Source organism: Hemicordylus capensis, chromosome 5 (genome assembly GCF_027244095.1).
Source record: "Hemicordylus capensis ecotype Gifberg chromosome 5, rHemCap1.1.pri, whole genome shotgun sequence".
In the NCBI taxonomy this organism is placed as follows: domain Eukaryota; kingdom Metazoa; phylum Chordata; class Lepidosauria; order Squamata; family Cordylidae; genus Hemicordylus; species Hemicordylus capensis.
This window is the reverse complement of record NC_069661.1, coordinates 56,963,174-56,989,141: the sequence shown is the minus strand read 5'-3', so window position 1 is coordinate 56,989,141 and position 25,968 is coordinate 56,963,174. Positions and strand designations below refer to the sequence as shown.

The window sequence follows — 25,968 nt, the reverse complement described above, 5'->3', positions numbered from 1 at the left end:
GGGCAGTAACCCTGCCCCCATTGTATCCACTTAGAGCAGATCCTGCCTTAGCATGTGTTTTTTGCTGTAGTGTTTGCAGCCACATCAAATGATATAACATTTGTGCAACTTGCATACATGTGACATCACTAGGCTGTTGTGCAGTATGTTAGCCACTGTCATATGAAGAACATAAGAACAGCCCTGCTGGATGAAGCACAAGGCCCATCTAATCCAGTATCTGGTTTCACACTGTGGCCCACTAGTAAAGTGTGCCGTCAAATCAATTTTGACTCCTGGCACTTACAGAGCCCTGTGGTTTTCTTTGGTAGAATACAGAAGGGGTTTACCATTGCCTCCTCTGGTGCAGTATACAATAATGCCTTTCTGCATATTCCTATATTGCTGCTGCCTGCTATAGTACCAGCAGGGATTCGCCGGCAACCTGCTGCTTCTTAGTCCAGCATTTCTCCGCTGCTCCACTTAAGGTGGTCCCACTACGATTAGGCAGAACTAAATCATACAAATTAGCTGGGCCACTGCAGAACATCTGTGCTAGTTCTCTAGCTGATCTGCCCCCATCCCTGCCATCTGCGATGGTGGCAGAGGCAGCAAAAGCTCCTTCCATGAGTCCTCCTGCCCCCCCCAAATGTCAAGTTGGGCTGTTTTCAGCCTATTTGGGGGCTCTCTGCACATGTGCACAGAGAGCCCTGAAATTGGCCCAACCTGACATTTTGGGTGGCAGGAAGGCTCATGGAGCTTTTGCCACCATCCCCCCCCTCCGCCTTGGCTTCCCCTCTCTGCTGTGGGTGCTGGTTGCTGTAGGCTGAAGATGAATTCTAGAACATTTCAGAAAGTCAAAAGGTCCTTCTTAGTAAAAAGAAATAGATCTGCATCTTTTTTTTTTTTTTTTAGTCATCTTCAGACTACAATGCATCAAACCTGTCAGTTAAAATCAGATAAGGCATTTAGACCAACATATCATTTAAGTGGGAGTTTTTGAAGTAGACACATCTATGATCTGGCTCAATCTCTCACCAGAGAAACCAGAGCTGACCCTTAACCCCTGCTAACTTGGCAAAGAGTAAGCCCTTAAGATTCCTGAACTACTTTGTGGGGTAGTAGTTAATGGGAGGATTTAAAACAAGTTTTGTCTGCAACAATAGCACCAGAGTTGATATGTTGCTTCTGAAACAACCCTGAGACACACATGGAAGGCCGACAGTCCTGTTCACACATTATGGTCCCACATGCGCTCTGTACAATATATGCATGTGCACACTTAACCACATATACACCCTTTTAATTTGAATTCTGCCTTTAGCCCCATTCACACATTTGTACAAGTGTTGAACAGGTGTACAGCACACACGTATAGATGTTCACATGTGGAACACAAGTACAGCAGTACACTTCCTGTTTCATGCATTTGAGGGGCCTGTATCCAGGATTACTTTTAAGATTTGTTATTTTGCTCTGTTGTAAACCGCCCAGAGACATGTTTTGGGCAGTATAAAAGAATGTTAAACAAATAAAATGCCATCATTCACACAAACACATACACAAACACATCCTCCCAGAATGCATATGCAATGGAGTGCACACATGCGGTTGAGATCTCGGGACACACCCAAAGCTCCTTGTGACGTACCAATGTCGCCCAAACAAGGGCACCTCATCCATTGAATTGCAGCAGTTGGCTTTTGTCTAATTTAATCTACAGAACCACTTAAGTATGGAGATCCTTAAGTCCTATGAGTTTCAATAGGGGACAAAGATTGACAAGTGTATGTGTAATATATTTAGTAGCTGTGTAGGGACCCTGGTTTGGATCTGGGCTGAGGTGCTGGAGAAAGATGAACAGCTATCCAAATGCTAGTTTTCTGATCTACGTTGCTACACTCTGAGCAGCTACTTGCTGCAGGAGAGAAAATCACCACAAGTGTTTCATGTCACCTCCAATTTGGCTCTTATTAAGTCTGCTGCAACAAGGAAGTAACTTGCCTAGAGAGCAAGAGGTTGCCGGTTTGAATCCCCACTGGTATGTTTCCCAGACTATGGGAAAGACCTATATCAGGCAGCAGTGATACAGGAAGATGCTGAAAGGCATCATCTCATACTGCGCAGGAGATGGCAATGACAAACCCCTCCTGTATTCTACCAAAGAAAACCACAGGCCCATGTGGTTGCCAGGAGTTGACACCGACCCGATGGCACAACTGTACCTTTAAGTGTGCTGAGTATTGCAGCCATCAGTACTGGGTAGGATCCAGACTTGAAATTAACAGGACTGAAGTTAACAATGACTAACTAGTTGCATTGATTTAAATGGTGCTGAGTCATGACTAACTAGTCTAGATCCTGCCCACAACAGAAGCTAAAGCTCAACAGCACTGTTATGCTTGTTGGATCTTACCTCAGTTCACTCGGAAAGGAGACCCGGGCATATTTTAATGTACTCTCCAATTACAGTTCTTTACACCTCTAAATTGAACAGGTCTTCCAATGAGTTATCAAAATTTGGTAATTCAGCACTGTTTGGGGCAGAGGAGACAGGATTTTGTGTATGTTGCCCTCGTGGTCCCACATGAGCACACACAGGCTAACCATACTCAGAGCTTCTCCCAGCCCTTAAGCCTAGGAGAGGCAAAAGACATAAAGCACCTCTCAAATAAGCAGACAGCAGGTTTTGTTTTGTTGTTTTACTGTCACAGCAAGGTGTTAATTTAATGACATGGTGTGGATACAGTTGAAAATAAATCATTAGTTCTCCGTTCATAAATAGTTCCCCCAAAGTCTTCAGGGGCCCATTTTAAAAGGCCACTGCAAAAAAAGTTTTTTTTTTTAAAAAGTGACTGCACCTAACTTATAAAAGCCTATCAGGATCTTCATTAAAGCTGAAGTCACATACTAGGGACAGGTGGTCTGAAGGGTAGTTGAAAGATGGCAGCCTGTTGGGCCCAATTTGTTCCTCAGTCAGAAGGTTGAGAGCAGCATTAACCTTTAAGGCATGCTGCGAATACCAAATATAATCCAGTGTGTGTCTGCACTCTCCAGAGGGACGGATCTTCCATGTCGTATACGGGGGCTCAGAGAGTCCATCTGTGCTCAGCAGCTTGTAAGCACTGTTCAGATTCAGACTGGAGTTGGAGAATTCCTTGTATACTTCTTCGGTGGGCTCAGCATTGAAGTCGCCGCACACAATGAGAGGGATCTGTGCATCTTGGGTGATACTTTTCAGATTCTCAAGTAGATCAGCCCCTTGTGCAGATCTAAACCTCTCCCAGCCATTGCGGGCTTTCAAGTGAGTCACAGCAATGCAGAAGAGTTTGCCAGTTTCATTACATTTCAGCGTCTGAGCGATGGCCACCTGGTTGGTTTTTAGCTTCATTGCAGTCAACCGGATGTTGGTGGTATCAATCAGAGAAAACCTATCCTTTAGGAAGAACAAGGCACAGCCGTCTGGTCCGTTGTTCCGTTCCACGTCCAGACATGGAGACCACGGCTTAGGGAAGAAAGTGCACTGGTAGCCTAGTCGACTGAGCAGTGGCTGAAAGGTGTCGAAGTAGTGGTCCACTTCCTGCAGGCACAGGATGTCTGGCTGGTATGCAAGGATCTCTTCCAGAATGAGGCATTTCCTTTCCTCCCACCGGAGGGCTTCCAGAGGGCACTGAACAAAGTTATCCTTGCCTTCGCCAAGAGCTGAAACAAAACATCCACAGCTGTTACATCTTGCAACAGGGGTTTCTTAACTTTTTTGTGCCTATGCCCTTCCTCAAGGAGAACCCATGGACACCCCTCCCCCTTTACAAAATATATTTGCCTAAGACTGATGAAGCAGCTGAAAAAAGCCTGTCCGTCTTCTTCAGAACCGGAGCAAAAGAGTAGGAACAGCAAAGCATCAAGATGTAACTCTGGGCCCTTTTCCATATAAGTTCTCAAAGCAGTTTACATAGGAAAAGTGATGGTTCCTTGTCCCCCTGAGTTTGTTTATCAAAACTTCATTTTGAATTATCCTCTGCTGGCTGCTCATAGGGATGTGCACGGAACCACGGAGGCGTGGTCCGGCACTGAGGGGCATGTAGCTTTAAGGGGGTGGTGGTAGTACTCCCCCCCCGCCGCTCTTCCCCCTCCGGCGCTGGTGCTGTTAAAAATCTTCTTGGGGTGGCAGAGTTCCTCCCTGCCGCCCCTGCCCCCGTTGTTGTTCTTCAAAGCTCTCAACGGAGTCCAGCTAGCGGTGCACATGTGCCCTGCGCAGCGTGCGCACATGTCTCTGCCGCTGGCGTGCGCGTGCCGCTAGCTGGACTCCATTGAGAGCTTTGAAGAACGACGGGGGCAGGGGCGGCAGGGAGGAACTCTGCCACCCCAAGAAGATTTTTACCAGCACCAGCACTGGAGGAAGAAGAGCGGCGGGGGTGGGGGAGAGTACTACCCCCCCCCAAAGCTACATGCCCCCACCCTGCCGGACCGCCAGACCTCCGAACCGGTCTGGCGGTCCTTAACATAGTGCCCGGACCGAACCATGCACACTCCTAGCTGCTCATAGTGGCAGTGCCAAGATTACAACAAGAACATTTTCTTATGGAAAATAAAGTTTGGGAAGATCACTGGCTTCGGATCTATCAATTCCTGTAGGTTCAAACACTTCATATCGTCTTTGAAGATAATTCTCTTACCTGCCATTACTAGTTTTGTTATTGGCAATAATGCACTGGGAAGTTGGGTTAGCTGGGTGCGTCAGGCAGCAATGAAAGGGGGGGACCAAAGCACCAAGTAACATGTTCTGGGAAGACTTGATTACAACTGTTGAAAGCTGAAGCTCTTTAGATACTAAACTCTGAGCCCAGTACCAGATTCCGCACATTTTTTACTCACGCACACATCTGCAGAATACTTACTGCGCCAATAAATACTTCTTTACATTTGGCACAGCGCCTCACCAATCCAAGAGCTCCCAGGGAGCATGGAGAGGCTCTGCTGCAATTGCATCATCACTCTAGCGGCAGTTTCTTCATCATTCCCAATGTGAGAAGCATCCTTGTAGTGAGGACACAATTCTTTGTAGCCACAGAGCCTCTCCACGCTTGCTAGCAGTGTGTGGCCAGGCTTTGAAGTTGCACAGCAGCAGCATACTAGGGATGTGCACGGAACCGTGGAGCTGAGGTCCGGCACTGATGTGGGGGGGCTCTTTAAGGGCGGGGGAGGATGTACTTATCCCTCCTGCCGCGTTTCCCCCGCCGGCGCATTCGTTTTGAAAATCTTTTGGGGTGGCAGGATACCTCCCTGTCGCCCCTTCCCCCAGTCGGCAAAAGGCTTCAAAAAAGCCTTTTGCGTGCACACGCGACGCACGCACGCACGTGACACGGAGATGTGGCGTGTGCACGCGCAAAAGGCTTTTTGAAGCCTTTTGCTGACCGCTAGGGGAAGGGGTTGCAGGGAGGTATCCTGCCTCCCCAAAAGCTTTTCAAAACAAATGCGCCGGTGGGAGGGGTAAGTACACCCTCCCCCGCCCTTAAAGAGTCCCACACACCAGTGCTGGACCGTCAGACCGCCCTCATGTCCGGACCGGTCCGGAGGCCTTCAGAATGGCCTATGGACCAGTCCGGGCTCATCTCTGTATACACACCCCGCTCTTGGGTTGGTGGGGCATTGTGCAGAATGTATGCCACTTAGTACTACTTTTTTCCAGAAGACCATTCAAATGTCTCCAGAAGACAACCCTAATTAATAATCATCCATCTCTCTATGTACAAGGTGTACCTGTTGCTAATCCCATGTGTGGCAGCTCACGCGAGAGTTTGTGAGCAGCTGCCTGGATAGCGACGGAGACGGGTGAGACAATGGCGCCGGCTAGGCCGGCGAGGGAGGGAAAGCCGACTGGGAGGGGGAGAACGGACTGGGGCTGAAGGGAGGGCAGAAATGAAGATGGGGAGGAGAGACAGGGAGAACTAGGGGCACAGATGCTCTGCTCCAGATCAGCTAGTTTGGTCATCACTGTCCAAACTAGCAGCTCTCTGGGCACTGATTGTTGTCTTGACTCTCTTAACCATTCTGTTCTCTAGAGCAGGGCTGAGCTACTTCAGCCTCCCTGCAGATGTTGGACTACAATTCCCACCATCCTCAAATACTGGCTATGTGATGGGGATGGTGGGAATTGTAGTCCAAAACCAGCTGGAGGGCTGGAGCCCTGCTCTAGGACTAAACACCCTGTCATTTAGAATAAATTAAAACATGCTGACCGACATTGACTAAATCCCACTGAAATTAAAGGACAAATTAATCATGATTAACCTGTTCTGTTGATTTCAGTGGGACTTCTATCAAGTAGTTTGGTCAGGATACCAGGAACTAAATTCAGCTTTAATTTTACAAGGGTGCAAAAATAACTTTCCTGATTCAGGCTTATACCTTGTGCAAGAATATTCCACTGCATGACTCTGATGGGTTGGTGGTTTCTGGCAAAGTTGGTCCTCAGATCCACAAAATCTCTCTGGAGTCGGGCAGGACGTTTCCGGAGAACGACCTGACATTCTTCAAGCAGTTCCTTTGGATCGATGGGATCCAGAAGCTCTTGGTCTGTCTGTTCTAAGTACTCTTGATGTTTGGAGACAGCACCACTACTCAAGGTTTTTGCAAGAGCACTGTACAGCCGGCTTGTGCTGTTGCCCATGGAACACACTGCAGGGGGAGCAAAAAAAAACACACACATTCAGCATCAAAGACCACAATTTGTTTGTTCCCCAAACACATAATAAATCAAACATAAATGGAGACAGCTGAACTTGCAGGCTGTTGACTCAGACTGGTGAATGAAGTTTGTATTTGAATCCCACTTCTATGTCATCAGTGTTGTCTTTAATTAGTTCTCCAGACTTTTACACATGAGTAAATCAATTCTCTCCCTTCCTCTTTCCTTTAAGAAAGTTATTTATCTATTTCATTCTGAAATAGACGTCACCACTGGCCTCATATCCAAACCCTGCCCCTTTATTCACACTGTCTTCTTCACAATGATATCACTAACTGTATCTCGTTCTCTCTCTTTTGTCAAGTCAGTCTCTTGTTCCTTATGTATGGATGTTTCCTCATTATTTTGCAGATCTCTTCCTTTTTTTTTTTTCTCCCCAATGTCATCAATTATTCTCAGGAAATAAGATCTCAGGACCTTATGCTTTCCAGCTACTTCAGCAGATTTCCATTGTCCATCTTATCCAACATTAACCTTATCTCCCAGCTCCAAAGGGGCTAAAACTTTTGATCCATGATTACAATATTGTTCTTGTCATTTCCCTCTCATTCTCAATTGTTCCATTCAAAAAATTCCTGCTGTGTTGAGAGCAAAGGGGGTAACAGAACTCAAATCATGCCACAGTTGTGAACACTAAGGGTCAGTACTCTTATTTCTCTGGTGATGTGGGGCCTACTCCTTCCCACACCACTGGACAGCATGAGAAGTCTGGACCAGGCCAGAGGAGCCCGTTATTAGTTATTAAGCATATTTATATACCGTCCATTACTGAAGTCTCTAGGCGGTCTACGACACCTGTTCTGCAGCTCCACATTTCTATATTGCCCCATATAAAATCTCTGGGTGGTTTACAAATTAAAGCACAATAATCAAAACCTTAAATAATATAACAAAGTGTTATTTGATCAATAACCATCAATAACACTTTAACGCACTATAAACAAAAAGCCTGATAAACCAGCCAGAGATGGGGATTTGGGAGCATGTTCCAGAGCAGTGTGGGGATTACACGGGCCAGGCCTCCTCATTTTTCTCCAGGGTCCCCAGAAGCACGAGCACAGCAGCACTTTCCAGACTACTGGGGTAACACAAACACTAGATCTAAGAGGTACAATGTTCATTCCGGTCACTACAGTGATCTGCTTCCCACTGTTGGAGATCCTATTAGTCACAGCTTCTCTCCCGTTGAATACATTTGGGTTCAGAGAACCCCAACTTTGGAGCAGATGTGGATATTGTGGGACTCACTTGAAAGGAAATTGCATTACAAAGCACTTCTTAAGAGTTCAATTGATACCTTTCAACCACAGACAGCTGTATAGCTGGGGAAAAACTGAAATGGGAACTGTGCAGGTAATCATATTGGAATTGGCAGCCATTTTAGATTCCCAGACAAACATGAAAGTAAGTACCTCCATGTGAATCTCATCTGAATTTCATCACACACACATTACCTATGAATTTGATCAGAACCACATTACTCATATGTATGCCAAGGGCACATGCTTGTTTCAACAAGTGCAGCATCCAGCTTCATTTTATAGGAACTGCCACTCAGCTCTATGTGACACCACCTAAAAAGTTTACAATTTTCCACATGAGAATGATGTGCAGGTGCACTTCAGTTAGTCTCGTGGAGCATGAACCGTCACCTTTCCTAAGCAGAGTCTACCTTGGCTTGCATTTGGATGGGAGACTACACGTGAACACTAAAATACCCCTTAAGGGCAGGGTTCCCAGCCTTTTAAAAATATGTGTACCCCTTCAGCTGCAAACATTCAGCTCAGGTACCCCAGAGAGAGAGTGCACGAAATTTGTTCCAATTATGAGACAGGCTACTCCACTCACTGGCTTACATCCAGACTAAGTTAGTTATGAGTATGCCCACTGACGTTAATGGGAGAAGTAAACTTGTCCCATTGATTTCAACAAGGCTGTTTATGAGTAACTCAGTTTGAATTACAATTTGGGAGACAGGCTACTACAATCACTGTCTCACACCCACACTAAGTTACTCTTAAGCAGTCATATTTAAATTAATGGGACAAGTAACTTGTCCTGTTAATCTGAATGGGATTACTTGGTGCCAATTATCTGAAGCCTGTCAGTCAGGCTGAGGAGAGGATTATGCTGAACTTCAGTACATAGCCAGCCAATCCGGAGCACAGGAGGAGGAGGGTCTTCGTTCTCCTCCCTCCTTGCAGTGGACACATTGCTGAGGAGCATTGGCTTCAAGCTGGCAATTCTCAGATGGGGAACAATAGCACGGCTGCAGTGTGGGGAGGCAGGGGCTCTGAGTACCCTCCCCAAGAGCCCTTCAAGTGGAAGCTCCCCACTTGCATCGCTCAGGGGAAGAGCATCTGCATGCCCCAGGTTCCCTCCCTGGCATCTCCAGGTAGGGCTGGGAGAGCCTCCCCCCTGTAACCTTGGAGAGCTGCTGCCAGTCAGTGTAGACAACACTGAGACAGGTGGACCAATGGTCTGACTCAGTATAAGGCAGCTTCCTATGTCAAAGCTGTGTCATCAGAATCCACCCGAGTCAGAAGACGCCCACAGAATTCTGGGAACCGCTACTTTCTTCCAATGGTCCGTTAAGCCTTTCATTTCATATGACTCAGATCCAAATAGGGCTTGCCACATGCCAGACATTTCTCATCAGCCTATACAATGAAACTTATGCCAGCAGCAGCAGCTACTCGAAGTGCAGCAAGGAAATGGGCAAAGCCACTTCTTACGTAATCCCTCACACATGCCAAGATTCATGATGACAGCATTCGCTTCCCAGAGGAAGGCCAAAGTGGTCACAAAAGTTCCGTTCATTTGCGCAACAGACATTCTACCAACAAGAATAAAATCAGTGCAACTCTCATTCATTTCATCCACACACACCCAGAGAAGAGGTCTCAAAAATAAAACCAGTAATAACTAAATAATTATTATTGGTTAGTGTTGTGCAGGAAAGTAGGAGCTTTGCATTTCAAGGTCTAAGTTTAATCAGAAAAGCAGGGAGTTAGGACCTGGTGATCAGATTTAACGGCATACAAGTGAAGTTGTGTTTTAATACAAAATCTGAAAAACAGGTAGTACTTTCCAATTTCTCAAGAACTTTGTTTTCCTCCATCACATACAAAGGAAAGCGAAGTTTGAGAAAAATAAAACTCAGAAAGTACTACCTGTTTTTCAGATACTGAATTAAAAGAACTTCACTCCTACTGTTCAGTAGTTTGCATCTTTCTTTGTTAAATCTTATCAGTGGCAGGTTCCAACCCGCTAATGATTATTCTGCAATGATGACCATGATTTCAAGACAAGTTGCCAAGAAGCAGATAGTTACACAATCAAGCAATTTCTGTAAGAGAGACATCACAATTTCTATTACAAGCGAGTACTAGCATTCTGCTCTCACACATTCGGCGCCATTGTCTTACAGGCAGCTGTTCATATACAACTCTGGTCACATTTTTCTCTGTGGGAAACTGGTTTTTATGCAGAAGAATCCTTTCCTACAGCTCTTGAAATTCTTGAATTTCTTCTTCACAGTAGCAGAAAAAGTAGCAGCGCCGTCTTGAATTAAGTATACTCACAGTTTCAAGGGCCTCAAATTAATCTTCCACACATTTTAAGGCGGGTGGGGGGAGATAATCTTGCTGCTTATTTATCACATTCCTGAGACATAATGAAGAGTTCTCTTTCTGGACAGCTGTTTCTGACCAACAGTTGTGGAAAACAGGCTAAAAGTAAAACTCTCTAGAGTAGGACCTCCACACCTCAACTGTATAAACTTGTAAACACTCTCCAGATTAAGCAGAACACTGTTAGCTGCAGAGAACAGGCTTTGCAATATATCGGATAAAGTCACAACACTGAATGAAGCTGTCAGTCTTGCATACGCACCTGATAAACTGGAATACATCAGCACCGAGAGTAAACAAGTCTAATGAGGAAGCACACTCAGAAAAAATGACCCTCTTCCAAGTCATGTGAACATTATATATAGGTTAAAGTGGCCAAGTGGTGACACCTAGTGGCCTCTTGCAGAAATGTTTCCAAATGTATAAGAATTATATATATTTATTCCACTGTCACAATTAACTGTTACCTAGCAACCCTAGAATAATCCAGACTCAAACTTGCTCTTGCCTGCTGAGCCATGATTTCACCACATGTTGAAGCATTCACGAGACTGTTTCCCTTCCCAAAGAAGCCAACCTATGTCTGACCACGTGAAATAAACACAGGGAAACAAAACTTTGTGTTTTGTATTTTTACAAATACTTTCATATTGCTCTCACCCACACGATCCATCAGGAAGCCTAACACTTTTGAAAGGGAAGGCACAGGCTGCTCTTCACATCTGCCTCTATTAACAACAAAAAATTGCAGCTTCCATTTGCAGTTTCTACCAAGAGGCACCTTTGACCTGGATTACAAGACAAAACTTTTGTCCAGATTCCTTACAGGCAAACCTTACACAACTGATCCCTTGCTAGCTTTTTTTCTTACTGACTTCAACGAGTATGCACATATTTTCTTATAAATGCTGTTTTGACCATCTTTCTAGAAGTTCACAGTACCCCAAGTGAGAAAGCAGGACATTAGTTAGACTAGTTAAATTAGAAAGCAAGACTAATGCAACACACCCAGAACTAGACTGTGGAAGTATGGTGACTTAAGCCAGTATTCTTCAGTTTTCTCAGATGCAAGACCCATGTCTTTAACCCACCGTGGACATGGTGGGGAAGACACACAAACTGGGTTCCATATTTCTTCTTCTCTCTCAACCCCCATTTCTGTCCTTCTCTCAAAAAGAAGAGAGCTACAAATGCCTAAACTTAGAAAACAGTAGTAGTGCCCCTAGTGAGACCAGCTTTAGATCACAATTTGAACCACTTTTGGAACTCGACTCAACAGCTGAAGACCAGTGACTTAAATGACAAGATCCTTTAAGTCTGGTCAAGGGGAATAGTAGACACTGGAGCAATTTGGGTGATACTTGTGTGACTGGCCCAATTACAAGTGATAAGGATATGTGTACACTGAGCGGGCGCATCCTCCCCCTTGTGATAAGTGCTGGTCTTGTGGTAGAAAGCATGACTTGTCCCTTTAGCTAAGTAGGGTCCACCCTGGTTGCATATGAATGGGAGACTAGAAGTGTGAACACTGTAAGATATTCCCCTCAGGAGGATGGAGCTGCTCTGGGAAGGGGCAGGTTTCAAGTTCCCTCCCTGGCTTCTCCAAGATAGGACCAAGAGAGACTCCTGCCTGTAACCTTGGACATGCTGCTGCTACTCTGTATAAACAATACTGAACTAGATGACTCGGGATAAGGCAGATGCCTATGTTCCTATGTGCACATTTCCCTAATCATATGGGGAGAAAGGATTGTCCAAACCCCTCCTCTACATGCGGTTTGAATTAGCCCTGGCATGGGAATCAATTGATATGTTTATTACAGTCACAGACCAGCAAACAATACACAAAATACCAAACACACACAGTACATTCTAGGCAATGCCAACCCCACCGATAGTCATTAACGAGCATCTTGAATCATTTTGTCTCATTTTAGACTGCTTCTGTCAGGTGCTACAGGTAGAAGAACAAAACTTGGCAACCCTATCAGAAATAGGGTACTGCTCAGAGAGAAGGAAGATAAAATTCATCAGACCTGGCTGTTGGTTCCACTAAAATGGGTGTAATAAAAATGGAGTGAATGTCTCAAAAATCGGAGCAATACAAAAAAAACGTCCCACCATTTCAACTTCCCCAGGACAAATGTGCTAAGGAAGTGGGATGTTTTGTATATCTACCCCTGAGCAGAGCTGATGGTAGAACATTCAACTGTGCCATTGTTAACTGCCCTCTGATGGTTCGGTACTATAAGATTAAATAGGTTTTTGGCTGGAATAAAGCTACTCCTAAGCAACTGGGAGGCATGCCCTCAACTCTCGCTGTAGACTTCCAGAGGCATCTGGTGGGCCACTGTGTGAAACAGGATGCTGGACTAAATGGGCCTTGGGCCTGATCCAGCAGGACTGTTCTTATATTCTAAACTCAGAGCTTTTCGCAACTCGGTGCCCCATGTGCATTGTCAAAGAATCATTTTAGCTTTAGTCCAAGATAGTAAAACAAGGGACACGACACATGTTTTCCCACCAAGGATCTCCTCCAAACAGTTTGAAAATGATCTACCAGTGTTAAATGGACCAGGCCAACCAAAGAAATAATTTTTTTAAGCTAGAACGAGGTAAGCCAGGCCCAAGCCTCAACTGCAATTTAAAAACAGAGGGTTAAATAGAGGTTTTTCTATTTATATTATCCATACTTTTGTATTTTAATTATGCATTGTTTTAATTATATTATATTATAATCCGCTTTGAGATTATTTTAATGAAAAGTGGTATATAAATTGAATAAATAAATAAATAAACACGCTACTCCAAAAGCAGAGTGGCATTAGACATTAATCATGAAACTGAACACACAGCTCTCAGGAACTTAAGATTCTATATCCTCCAAAGCAGGGCTTTTCAACCTATGGGTCCCCAGATGTAATTGGACTTCAACTCCCATAATTCCCAACCAAAGGCTACTGGGGCTGGGGATTATGGGAGTTGAAGTCCAGTAACATCTGGGGACCCAAAGGTTGAGAAGCCCTGCTCCAAAGGGTCACAGTTCTTATAGGCACACAACAGGGTGGGTGCCACACAGCAATGATGCTCCAGCTTTTGCCCTAAACACCTTAATAGCTGGTCTTGGCATGGCAGAAATGGGGGAAGGACAAGTGCATGCACTTCCTTAATGCCTGTGCTTGAGAATGATGCTTTGGGCTCAGGATTCTCTGTAACCCAAAGCTGCACATATCATCCCATATAGCAAACAAAACATTTGCACTAATGGAAGTACACAAATCCAGCCATCACTTGCTATATTGTACAATACAGAAGCACACTCCCCAAACATGCAGTTTTATATGGGTAAACAAGATAGGAAAACCTTTTGAGCACTAATCCCCTTTCTGTCTTTTCTCTGTTTTTGCACACTGGGAGCAATACCAATTATGTCAGAATGCCGCATAATCAATGCTCAACAGAAAAGCCAATAACGTGCCTTGGAATCCGATGCTTCTGCTCCGGAATGCAACATTCATGCGTTTGGGTAGTAACATCACAAAAGCATAAAGAGGACCCCTGGGTCTTCCAAGTTTGTAGGCATTTTGTGGCACAGCTGTCACCTCTGCTCACCCCCTAGATTTTGCTTATGCAACTGTAGTTACACTGCCAGGCTGGCATCATCCCGAGTTGCTGTACTGATTGAAGTCCTGGGTGTTCTTCTGCACTGATGCAACATCGTGACTGATCCTCTCTACTTGTTTCTGCTTTACACAGGTCCACTGCAATGCAGAAACAGGAGCCCAAGCAACTGTATTCACTTTCGAGGCTTATCTTGACAGGAGGGCAGGCAGCTGTGCTTCACTTAAAAACACTGAAGCTGCTGCGATGGATCAGACAATTCTGAGAGATGCAGTTTGCTCAGAATTCTAAAAGCGGCTGGACATATACTCCTAGGAAATCCCAAGAGTCAGCGCTTCTTAAACTTTTTCTTCATAAGTAAGATGCTCTACAATGGCTGGTTTAGTTGCAATTTCCAAGAGCGCTTACAGTTTCTAATGTACATAAAGACTACGACTAGTTTTATATCCATAGCTATTTGCTCTTCAAGTATTTTGCCTTATGATAACTTTATACCCTGATTGCCAGTGTGCGTATTCTGGTAAAATTCGACAGACCACATGCAGACAAGGATGTGCATTGAACAGATCAAATTGATTTTTTTTCTCCTGATAATGTCTCAGTGTCCTAGATTAATTGGAGTCTGAATTAGCACACTTGACCTATATTTAGTAAAAACAAAACAGCATGGCCATGCTAATTTTATAAGTGGCAGAGATATCAAAAGTCTACCCAAGTAGCTTATTGAACAGAAATAACCAATTAGGAAATAAGTAAGCAGTTCTTAATGCTGTTTTTATGTCTAACAAGCACAAGATTGCCAGTTTGAATCCCCACTGGTACTATATCGGGCAGCAGCAATATAGGAAGATGCTGAAAGGCATCATCTCATACTGCGCGGGAGGAGGCAATGGTAAACCCCTCCTGTATTCTACCAAAGACAACCACAGGGCTCTGTGGTCTCCAGGAGTGGACACCGACTCGACGGTGGTCCACTGACTCGACGGCACATTTTACTTACTATAAATTCAAAGTTTCTCACGAAAGTTATTTTTATTGGAAATACTGAAGAGAAAACAGTTTTCAGTGCCTTCATTTTGGACAGGCTCATAAACACAGCAATGCCAGCAAAGGAAAAGAATTAGCACAAACAGCTCTCGACAGTGCTGCAGCCCTCCACATCTGCTGAAATGGCCTACATTGCAGGTGGATGGGTGCAAGGGAGCCTCAAACTGGACGGAACTCCATTAATGCAAGGGTCTTCCCATTTCCTCTGCATCCTATGCCACTGTCAAGGATCCAATAATGCCTTTTTGGAAGGCTCAGTGGCACCAACAGTTGCTTGAAATCACTCTCTTACTCTAGCATTGGCACTGCTGTGTATGTGTGTCAAAGAACAGTGGGGGGTGTGTATGGGCACGCGCGCGCGCACACACACACACACACACACACACACACTTACTTCCCAAGATGGGGAGAAAAAGGCATGAATCACAACCCAGTTTGATCACTATTGTATACATTTATGATGCAATTATTATTATTTTTTTAGAAACATGCATATTTAGAAACAGCCATTTCAGAAATAACCCACATCACTGCTCAAAGTTCAGAAAATAGAGTGGTCTAAAGTCTACTGGGACCTGTGCTACTTTCGCCTAACCTTGAGGCAGAAGAAGATTGCAGTTTCCAGCAGGACAGACAAGCTGCTTAGTCAGGCCTGTGTATGTTACTCAACACCACTCCTGCAATGAGAGTGCCTTGCTCAACACAGCCTGATGACATTGGGACAATCAATCCAACTCTTCAGTAAGGGCACACCCCTGCCAGAAACAACGAGGGACACTTCACACATTAAGAGCTTATGGGAACACCTATAGGATGGTAAAACAGGCACAGAAAAACATATCACAAGTCTTATGTAGTGAATTAGAGCTTTCAAATAACTAAGCAGTGAACTTCAATCGAGGAAACAATGGATCATTAATTAGGAGTCCCGTAAGGACTAGGAAGCACAAGAACACACCTCTAGCTGTTTGAGAGATCTCTCGGGGCTCTATTGGGCCCAGTCTTTTAAAATAGAGCATTTCATTCACAGGGGTGTATCTCTAATGGAGATGGGGCCACAGGTGTCTGAGGGCCACCAGCCACCTCCCCTACTGTGCTCAGCTGCAACCTGAGCTGGCTGTCCTGTCCTCTCCAGCAGCTGTAGCAGTGCCCCAATGCCAGCAAAAAGGCAACCCCTTTAAGGCAGCTCTGTTCTTGCGGACAGCCCCACCTCACCAAGCCAGCATAGTGACATCAGCAGCCACACTGGCCTGGATATTCTCCAGTTCCGTGGTGAAGGCAGGTGGCAGGGGCTGTGAAGGCAGGTGTGGGTGGCCCCCCCATCCTCAAATATTTCAGCAAGGCTGCCTCCAACCCTGCTAAACTCCTGTTCAGCCCAGAGATCATCCACACTACTACCCGGCCTCCAACTTGCTGCTTTTTGGAAAGGCCCCTCTTTCGCAAAGTCCTGGAAGGATATGGGTATTATTTGCTCCAGATGGTCTTATTTTTAGCCCCACTTCCCAGGAGGGAAATGTAGAAGCGGGGTTGTAATTGGATCAGGGTACACACAAAGCTAAAACCATTTTAAAGTCCAGTTTATCATGGTGTCCTGGGGTCCCAATTCATCTATCTAGAAATCAGAACTGAAACAGATACAGATTTCAACTGTGAGTGGCATTTGGTGCTTATTCTTGCTGGCTGAAACCCAAGTGTTATCTTGCACACCAGACCACAAAGGTTTCACAACAACAGAACACAAGATCTCCCTTCAATATCCAGATATGAAGATTTTAAACCCCTCCCAATTAACTTGAATATGAAGACATTTAATTCAGGAAGCATTATATTGGTGCCCTATGAAAAGTTCTGTTTAGTCAGGCATACTCTAATCACATACTGATAGTGATTTATAACAAAGGCAAATGAAGATGAGAGATAAAAACACACATTTTAGTCAATGCTTAAACCATTTACTCCAAAGTAATTCCAATGAATGAGTATAGGATTCCGCTGCAGGTAAAAGGTTTCAAGACCAAGCAAGCCAGCTATTTCAGTCACCTTATCTAGCATCATTTATTGGGGGGGGGGCATGTGGCAAATGGCCAAAGAACAATTTGTTCTCTTGCCAGTTGTGCTGCAAGAACACACCAAGAAGCCTCAGCCCCACAGCGCCAGATTTCCCCCAGTACGACTCAGAAAAAACAGAACTTTTCAAGAGGCAGATTTCCATAGCAATGAAGACACATTAAAATGCATATGGGAATTCTAAGTACTCTTACTTCAAAACATACTTTTCGAGTAGTTAGAAGCCAAAAACATGCACAATCCAACATTACAGAGTTCCATTTTTCAGCCCTGGAATGGCAGGAAAGCCAAAGAGTAGAAATCATAGTTACCATCATGGAGTTTCATGGACAATTACTATGGCCACACATTCTCTTCTATCAAACTGTCTCTGAACTCTGCCATTGACCTCGAGTATTCATAAATATAGTCACCTTAAGTGGCACAGCAGAGAAATACCTGACTAAGAAGCAGAAGGTTGCCGGTTTGAATCCCTGCTGGTATGTTTCCCAGACTATGGGAAACTCCTATATCGGGCAGCAGCAATACAGGAAGATGCTGAAAGACATCATCTCATACTGCGCAGGAGGCGGCAATGGTAAACCCCTCCTGTATTCTGCCAAAGAAAACCCAGGGCTCTGTAGTCATCAGGAGTCGACACCGACTCAACTTTACTCATATATCTATCTGCACAATGAAGGTACATTGAGAAACCTCCTTGACAACTGCTCTGCAGTGCCGAGATTCCTTTGGAAGTCTGTCAAACCCTAGGCTCAAGAAGGCTAAAAAGCAGCCATCTGAGTTGGTCTTTCTTAGCTAGGATGAGGTAGCACTGAGAGGAGGGACAAAGATCTTCCACATTATACATTAAGCCTTTTAATAATAAAATCTTTTATTGATGGTTTTAGAATATCCTTAGAACAAGTTGTTCTAAGGATAAGGGTGGACAGAAATGCAAGTAGGATGAACAAACCATAGACTGATGGTAGCTGGGATGGGAGTGACAAAGAAAGGCACATTTCCTATACCACAGCTTTACAAATCCCTGGCACCAGGGAGCCATGGTGCCTAGAAATTTAACCTTAGTGCCTAGGTTATGATATTCAGAGGTAGAGTTTTTAAAGAAAATCTTTATTTGTCCCAGGCACCCCTTTTTCTGTTCCAAGTATGTTTCCCATACAGGGGATAAAGAAAAACCCATTTACTCTACAATGTGAGGCAGAGGAGAAAGCTGGTCTTGCGGTAAAGGTAAAGTTGTGCCGTCGAACTGGTGTCGACTCCTGGCGACCTCAGAGCCCTGTGGTTTTTCTTTGGTAGAATACAGGAGGGGTTTACCATTGCCATCTCTTGCACAGTATGAGATGATGCCTTTCAGCATCTTCCTGTATCGCTGCTGTGCAATATAGGTGTTTCCCAGGGATTCAAACCAGCAACCTCTTGCTCCCTAGGCAAGTTACTTCCCCGCTGCACCATTAGGTGGCTTGGTAGCAAGCATTAATTGTCCCCTTTGCTCAGCAGGGTCTGCCCTGGTTGCATGTGAATGGGAGACTACATGTGTGAGCACTGTAAGATATTATCCTGGAGCTACTCTGGGAAGAGCACCTGCATGTTTGCATGCAGAATGTTCCAAGTTCCCTCCCTGGCAGCTCCAAGATAGGGCTGAGAGAGATTCCTGCCTGCAACCTTGGAGAAGCTGCTGCCGGTCTGTGTAGACAATACTGAGCTAGATGGAACTATGGTCTGACTATGTTGGACTATATGGACTATCTGACTATATGGCACACCTTTCTATGTTCCTAATGTCCATCACTAAGTCCAGTGATTTTGTCAAGTGTCCATTGTCTGGCTCCCAGATCCAAAGAAAAAAGGCTAAGGCCTGCCCTATGTCTGTGTGAATTTCATCCAAAGTATCCCAATTTATAACTGCTGTGGCAGAAACTCAATCAGGTAAGACAAGTGATTGGTACTTTAACATTTTAAGGAGACCAGGTAGAAGGCAGGCGAGCCAAGCAAATGTAGGGTAGAGAAATCCAGGTAACCAGTGATTCCTCTAATTTTTTTCATCTCTGTGCGGAATGAGTTTTGTTCTGGGTGGCAGTATCAAGTCCGTGTGTGTACACATGCATTCAGAGCGGAGCTTTCCTGATTCAACCTAAGCGGGATCTAAAATGAACTGAGCAGACACCCCAAAACTTGTGAGCGGGAGCACATGCACACGCCTAAGAGGGAACAGTGCAGGTCACCACAACAAGAAAATGTTCCAGTGGTCTTAGTTCATCATACTTTGCAGTACTACTATGGAACGCTCTCAACAGAGTCACTTCCTCCCCACTTTAAAAAAAGACGACGTTAACTGATGCTACTTAGAGCCAGTGTGGTCTAGCGGCTTAAAGCCATTTGTCATCATGAACATGGAAGGGAAATGTGAAAGTCAGCTGACAAAAAAATAATAGTAATTGAGGGAAACACATAAAAGTGTATTGTAAATCATCGCCAACACATCATATCACAATTGTTTCACAGATAGTGGCACCCAACTCTGAACAATAAAGGAAACAAGGCAACCCTATCACATATTTATACTAGATACCAAATACATTTTATCAGCAGTACAGGAAACAGATCATAGCAGTATGATCACAGCCCAGTCCTATGCCCATTTACTCAGAATAAATCTCATCACGTTTAGCTGGGCTTACATCCATGTACGTATACACAGGACTGCAGCCATACAGCATACAATCTCTTTCACTTCTCCCTAGGCACAAATACAATGAGCAAGAACTTTGACACATTCAAAGGCATTTTTTAAAAATCTCAGAGGGTGGTAAATGTATATATGAAAACTGCCTTGTCAAGCCACTGGTCCATTTTCAGCTGTGGCTGTCCCGATTTTCAGCCAGGGGTCTTTCTCAGCACTACCTGATGCTGGGGATTGAACCTAGAACCCTCAACATGCAAAACAGGTGCTCTACCGCTGAGCTATGGCCTAATCCCTGAAAAGCAGCAACAGATAATTCACAAGTAATCCAGGAGACTATTACTTATCCTTAAGGTAATAAAATAGAAAAGACAGTGTATGGGGAATGTAACAACATGGTTGTCTAAAATGCTATTCTTTGGCTTAGTTACTGAATAGCTAGCTGACATCCTGACATTACTCAATAGTACTATTCAGGAGTTAGTCTAAGAACTACTGAGTTTCAATGGGATTTTCCCTAGAAAGCTTAATCAGGATATAACAGCCACTACTTTCGTAGAACCAGCTTTCAACACACTTTAGATGGCACAAGAAGGATCTTAGCATAGTAGCAAGTATGGTGGTCCCCAAAGAGCAGGCTTCAAATCCTGCCTTGTAGGACTGATCCACATCCAGCCACAGATCTCTCTTCCTGTAAAATGGAACAGTGACCTATTGCAAGGGCTAAGAAGATAAATGAAACAATACCACTCGCCCCTGGCCTTAGACATAAGGCGGGCTATATAAGCCGACAGAGTCCACGGAAGCTCTCAGCCTTGAGTTTTGGCATAATGAAACCTCTTCCCTAGCGGGGGCGGGGGCCATATTCAGAACTCCCGAACCCAAACATTCCATCCATGGAACCTTCAGCCCCCAATAGGATTAGAATTCCCGAGTCCCAACATTCCATCCCTGGAACCTTCGGCCGCCGATTCCACACACTCACCTGCTTGAGTTGCCGCAGTCCCGGAGGAACCTCCCGTTACCGAGCAGCCACAGCGAGGACCAGTCAAGCCGGAGAAAGAGGCGAGAAGAGCTGGCGGAGATAGGGCTCTCTTCACTGGACCAGGAGACCGGCGCAGCAGGGACGAGGAGGTGGCGGAGGAAGGTACACAGCAGAGATTGGAGAGGGTCGAGCACAGGGACCTCGCAGGGCTGTGATACATAATAACGCTCCCGCTCCCCAAGCCAGACGAGCACAATAAAGGTTTTCCTGAACGGCAGCAAAGGGAAGCTGCTCACCTGCTGCTCTCTTACCTCTTAAACTCGGAGGATTAGCGCGCGTGCACACACCCCTCCGGTAAAGAACTGCAGCTGCTTGAGAGGAAATCCCAGAAGGGCGCTTGCTTAGCACGAGCACGCGGGCAGTTCCATCTGCTGCGGAAGGGAACTCGAGCAGCCGAGAAGAGTTCACACCTCCTGCCGGCACTGACGCAGCCGGCAACTCCCAACTGCAAGAGAGGGGGATGGACGCCGCAACTGAAACTAGCTTCAGCAGCTACGCTCTTCAAGGCAGAGCAAGACCCAAACGCATCATCGAAACACTTCCATGCGCGCTGAAACAGAGGACTGAAACTCTGCTTTTCTCACAGGAAAGGAACATCAAGAGAGCCCCGTCTACCGTTAACTGCGTCCCCCCCCCCGACATGGTTTGGCCTGGTCCCCGCTCCAGGGTTCCGAAAGCCGGGTTACTTACGTCACAGCTAACGTTATTTCACAGGGCGTGGGAAGGGGTGGCGACGTGAGTCAGCCTACCCCTTCGGAGCGGGTGGCTGGGTCGGAAAACGACAAATTTGGCTCATTGCTGAGCTAGAGATTCATCATCCTCGTGTTTTAAAGCTTCTGCTCTGCATTTTTGTCCTTTCCTCTAATTTATGCCTCATCATCCCACATTTTCTGGGAAAATGCGACCTTAATAAGGCAAGTTCTGGAAAAGCTTCCGATCAGCTGAGAAACAGATCAGCGGCTGATCTAGCTCAACATCCTATTCACACAGTGACTGACCTGACGGAGAGACCACAATCAGGCCAGGCCTCAGGCAGCCACTCTCTCACTGCGTATGCCCTGCAACAAGAGAGATACTTGTCTCGTCTGCAACAAGAGATATACTGTCTCTGGACATGGAGGTTCTAATTATCCAATAGCCATTGACAAACCCCAATAGCTCCCCAATGGGAGGAGACAAAGAGAATAGAGACACGCGGGCTTGAAAGCAAAGAGTTGCTTTGAAGAATAATTGGCACAGAAAGTGAAAAGCGGGCTGTTGGCGCCCAGCAGACTTGCTAAGGAAATGGGATGGGAGTTTAGGACGGAAAGAGAGCCATTTTCTACCTGATCCTGATGGGGTCCTTCACTCCAGTTGGCTCGAGCATGTGGCAATGGGGTGCAGGAATGCGCAGAGATGGGTGCGAGAGGGTGATACAAGAGAGCGGTCCCCTTTTGGGAGAGGTAGTTATACCTGAAAACGTGCCTGGGGGGCATGCTTCAGTCCTTTGGGCCACTGATAGATTTTTGCATATGTGTAGAAAACTGAAAAGTTTGGAAACATTTGCTCCATTCATGGTACAAACTGTCGCATCAACTGAATTATTGTCCTGGGTGTTCCCTCCTGTATGCTTCCTAAACAAGGGAGTTGCTTCTAGGCTAATTGCTGAAAGTAGCACTCTGAATAGAAATGGGAGGGGGAGACTCACGCCTTGGCATTACTCACCAGAACTTGTTCAGGGCGGGAAAGGGGGAGTGAAAGCGCTTTCATTAACACATCCGGGAAGACTGGATTAGTCTCTTCCTCCTTATTAAGGAAGACTCATGGTGAAGGAGATAAGCTAGCATTCCTTTTGCCTTTTGTCTCTTTCCTGCCTCTGATTCGGTCTGCCCAGAGTCACTCTGTATATTCTCAGATGCGATGAGTGAAGCTATTGCCAGACCCTTTGCAGTCTCTTCCATGACCTGGAGGCACCAGGAAACCCCTTATCAGAGAGACCTGTCACTTCTGGAATGCAGCCCGCTAAAGCTTCCTCTTCAAAATAGGCTAAGAAAGAAAGAAAGGGTGAAGAGCAGGCTAAGTGTGCAAATAAACAAATAAAATTATTTTATTTGATTAAATAATTATTTGATTAAATAAAATAATTTTATTTGTTTATTTGCACACTTAGCCTGCTCTTCCCCCAAGGAGCCCAGAGCGGTGTACCGGTTATTTTTAAACTCATAACAACCCTGTGAGGGAGGGAGATCAGGGACTGGCCCAACGCCACGCAGTGAGTTACACGCCTGAATGGGGATTTGAACTCGGGTCCCTCTGGTCCTAGTCCACCTACAGCACGCTGTTTGGCAATGCGATCAACCATTTGTTTGCCTAAGCTCCTTCCAAAGCACAAGAGTTACGAATAAAAAACGTCACCGCCGCTGTTTGCACTGAGTGACAGTGGCTGGTGGTTGCCCAGGCCTACAGTAGCTACCCCGGGGCTTGCAGAGCCAAGTTCCCTCCTGTGACCTGGAGCGCGGCAGCAATGACTGGAGAGGATTTCCTAGCCGGCAAAGACAAATAAACTAGGCAGCCACCATGAGTGCCGACTGCGGATTGGAAGGCTGGAGAGAGCCGGGCATTGACCGGCGTCCAATGGGAGGAGGAGGGGGAGGGGGTGTGTCGGCAGGGTGTGACGCGAAGGTGGCCCCCCACCTGCCAAACGAGTCCCTGGCTTTTGAGTTCGCAGTGACCGCTGCCCCTAAGAGAGGCTAGGCCCCGCGAAAAGGCGGTCACGGAGCATTGTAGGCTCGTGTGGGTGAAAAGCAAAACGCCTTTCTTAGGCCTCCCCTCGAACTTTGGAAACTTGGCATTGTAGGCTGACGGGTCATGGAGTTTGCAGCGGGAGATGGGATGGCTCTTCTCTCCACAGCGTCTTCCTCCTTTGACCTTCCTGTTGCAATCACTGGGAATATGCGTGCTTAGCTAGAATTCTAATTTATAAGACCTTTTAACGTCCTGAGCAAAGGGTGTTGGGCAGTGTGGAAAGAGGGGTGTGTGCGCTGTGCAGGGGTGTAGCTGTAATTGAGTGGATGGGTTCAAATAATCAGGGCTGCACTTCTCCTGAGGGTCCCCAGCTCCACCCCTCCCTATTTTCTTCATTATCTCCCTCCCTCTGGGGGGCCACCAGAGAGGGATGAACACTGGCCTCCTCCTCCCTAGCTACGCCCCTGTCCCATCACCTGCAGTTGCAGCTAGGGAGCCTCATTTTGGCCATACCTGGGACAGATACATCTTAGGCTAGAACCGGGTTTTGTGTCCTGGAGAAGGGAATTAATTGCTCCTCACCAAACGATATCTTGCCAATACTCTTATTTCTGTCCTCTTTCATGTACATCAGGGATCTGGTTGCCAATTTGTTTGTTTGACATTTTTATATCGTGCCCCAAACTTGTGTCTCTGGGTGGCTCACAATAAAATACAAATATAAAATACAAATTTCAACAAAATAAAAAGGATAAAACCACAATAATTTAAAATATGAACAATATTAAAAACTATCAAAACAATGTCTAATTAAAAGCCTGGGTGAACAAATGTGTCTTGACTGACTTTTTAAAAGTTGTCAGAGATGGGGAGGCTCTTGCTTTTTCAAAAGAACCTCCTCTTCCAAATGATTTTTTTCTTGCAGTCCTCGTCATCTTTGCTTAAAATGTCTGTCTTTTAAAGACATCTTTTGCACCCTGGACAAGAAGTTCTAGAGGGTGGGATACTTGCGAGGGGTGACTTATTTTCGACAGTTGTAATAAATAGTAACCAGTCTGACTCCTCAACGGACTCAAATAGTGTTTATTCCTTTGTATCCATGCTACTGCCTTTGAGATGGATTAAATGGAAAGGGATGTCCTTTTCATTACTTAACTCCACACATCTCCACTGAATATGCAGGCGGCAGGAATGGAGCCAAGCCATCTAGCCACAACCCTGATGCGGATGTGCCTGGTGTCCACACACACAGACACACACACACACACACACACACCCAGCAGTCACAGGTTCAGTCTAAGTATGAAAGGCTGAACGTGCACCCAGTGGGAGTTTGGCCTGCAAGTGTGTCAGCATCAAGGAGCATGGCCCCATTCTCCATGTGAGTTAATGTGTGGGCTTACAGTATGAGGAGAGCTAGCATGACTAGCTAGAGGAAACTTGTGGCTAAGCAGGGATTTGAATTCAAGCCCATATCCAACACCCTAACCCAGACCTGCTCAACTTAGCGCCCCCCAGCTGTTTTTGGACTACAACTCCCATAATCCCCTGCCAGAGTGGCCAATAGCCAGGGATTCTGGAAACTGTAGGCCAACATCTGCAGGAGGGCCAAAGTTGAGCAGCCCTGCTCTAACCATTGTTGGCTTTCCTGCAGAAAAAAAGGCAATTCACCACTCTTCTCCCTCCCCACTCCTGCTAAATTCTGGACTGCAATAATTAAGTGAGCGTGCCAAAAATTACATTCTCCATTGCTACGCTTGCTCTCTATTTATTCTGCTGGTGGGTCAGGGTGACAATGCAATCTGCACCATGCTGCTGGAAAGCGAAAATGGATGTAGTACGTTTGCCATTGTTAGGTTCACCCGTGCACCAAGAGGAATGGCTGTGTTTTTTAAAACCCTTCAAAAAGAAGCTTGCAGCTCAAAGTGGCTGCTGGAGGACATTGCCAATGGGAATTTCCCTTTTGACCTTTGCCTGTGCCCTTCCAATATTTTTGCTAAGGGTCAAACCAGATGTCTAATCAGCAGGCCCATGATTAGAATCTCTTGTGGCTGTTATGAAGGTTGGGGAAGCACCGCTCTGGGAGAGGCTGTTAGACCTTTCTCCCATTGCCCATTGCCTGGTAAATTGTTCCCCCACCCCAATTCAAGCTCTTATAAGCTTTGCAGAGGAAGACAGGTGAGCACAGAAGCTTTGCTTAAACTAGACTTCATTAGGAATGCAGCCTTAAAACAATAGCATGGTGTATAAATCATGTGAATTCCCCCTCCCCCCCCTTTTTATTCGTTGGTCTGCACACATGTGCAAGTGTCAGTAAATCATGTAAAAATATAGAATAGAATAACAGCAAACAATGTAGGTTATGGTACGAGTATACAACATATGAATGTATAGTATAAGTGTGTGTGTATTGTTGCTTATATGC

The 25,968-nt window shown here is 45.5% G+C and overlaps 1 protein-coding gene and 1 long non-coding RNA gene across 8 annotated transcripts in view; one reads left to right on the top strand and one right to left on the bottom strand.

Moving 5' to 3' along the window:
- Window positions 1-2,666: 2,666 nt before the first annotated feature.
- NOCT (nocturnin) lies at window positions 2,667-21,178 on the bottom strand. 7 transcript variants are annotated; one of them, XM_053258575.1, is made up of 3 exons: window positions 20,760-21,178; window positions 6,388-6,657; window positions 2,667-3,681 (listed from the first exon to the last, which is right to left on the bottom strand). In XM_053258575.1, exons 1-3 carry the CDS (start codon window positions 20,977-20,979, stop codon window positions 2,846-2,848), a joined length of 1,326 nt encoding a protein of 441 aa, XP_053114550.1. In that variant the 5' UTR covers window positions 20,980-21,178; the 3' UTR covers window positions 2,667-2,845. The 7 variants fall into 7 exon arrangements, with proteins under 7 accessions (XP_053114550.1, XP_053114553.1, XP_053114557.1 ...); XM_053258578.1 differs by lacking the exon at window positions 20,760-21,178 and adding an exon at window positions 20,522-20,662; XM_053258582.1 differs by lacking the exon at window positions 20,760-21,178 and adding an exon at window positions 20,522-20,621 and having other exon boundaries at window positions 6,388-6,620.
- A 7-nt stretch (window positions 21,179-21,185) lies between these two features.
- LOC128328519 (uncharacterized) overlaps window positions 21,186-25,968 on the top strand; it is a 61,284-nt gene continuing 56,501 nt past the window's right edge. The window contains exon 1 of the long non-coding RNA XR_008309268.1: window positions 21,186-22,261. This is a non-coding gene — a long non-coding RNA (uncharacterized LOC128328519). The remainder of the gene's footprint in view (window positions 22,262-25,968) is intronic.

Coding starts and splice junctions, on each gene's coding strand:
- NOCT (XM_053258575.1), bottom strand. CDS start 20,979: ATGTATCACAGCCCTGCGAGGTCCCTGTGCTCGACCCTCTCCAATCTC. Junction 6,658..20,759: donor GACTGCGGCAACTCAAGCAG/GTGAGTGTGTGG, acceptor CTCCCCCTGCAG/TGTGTTCCATGGGCAACAGC. Junction 3,682..6,387: donor GTGGAATATTCTTGCACAAG/GTATAAGCCTGA, acceptor GTTTTGTTTCAG/CTCTTGGCGAAGGCAAGGAT.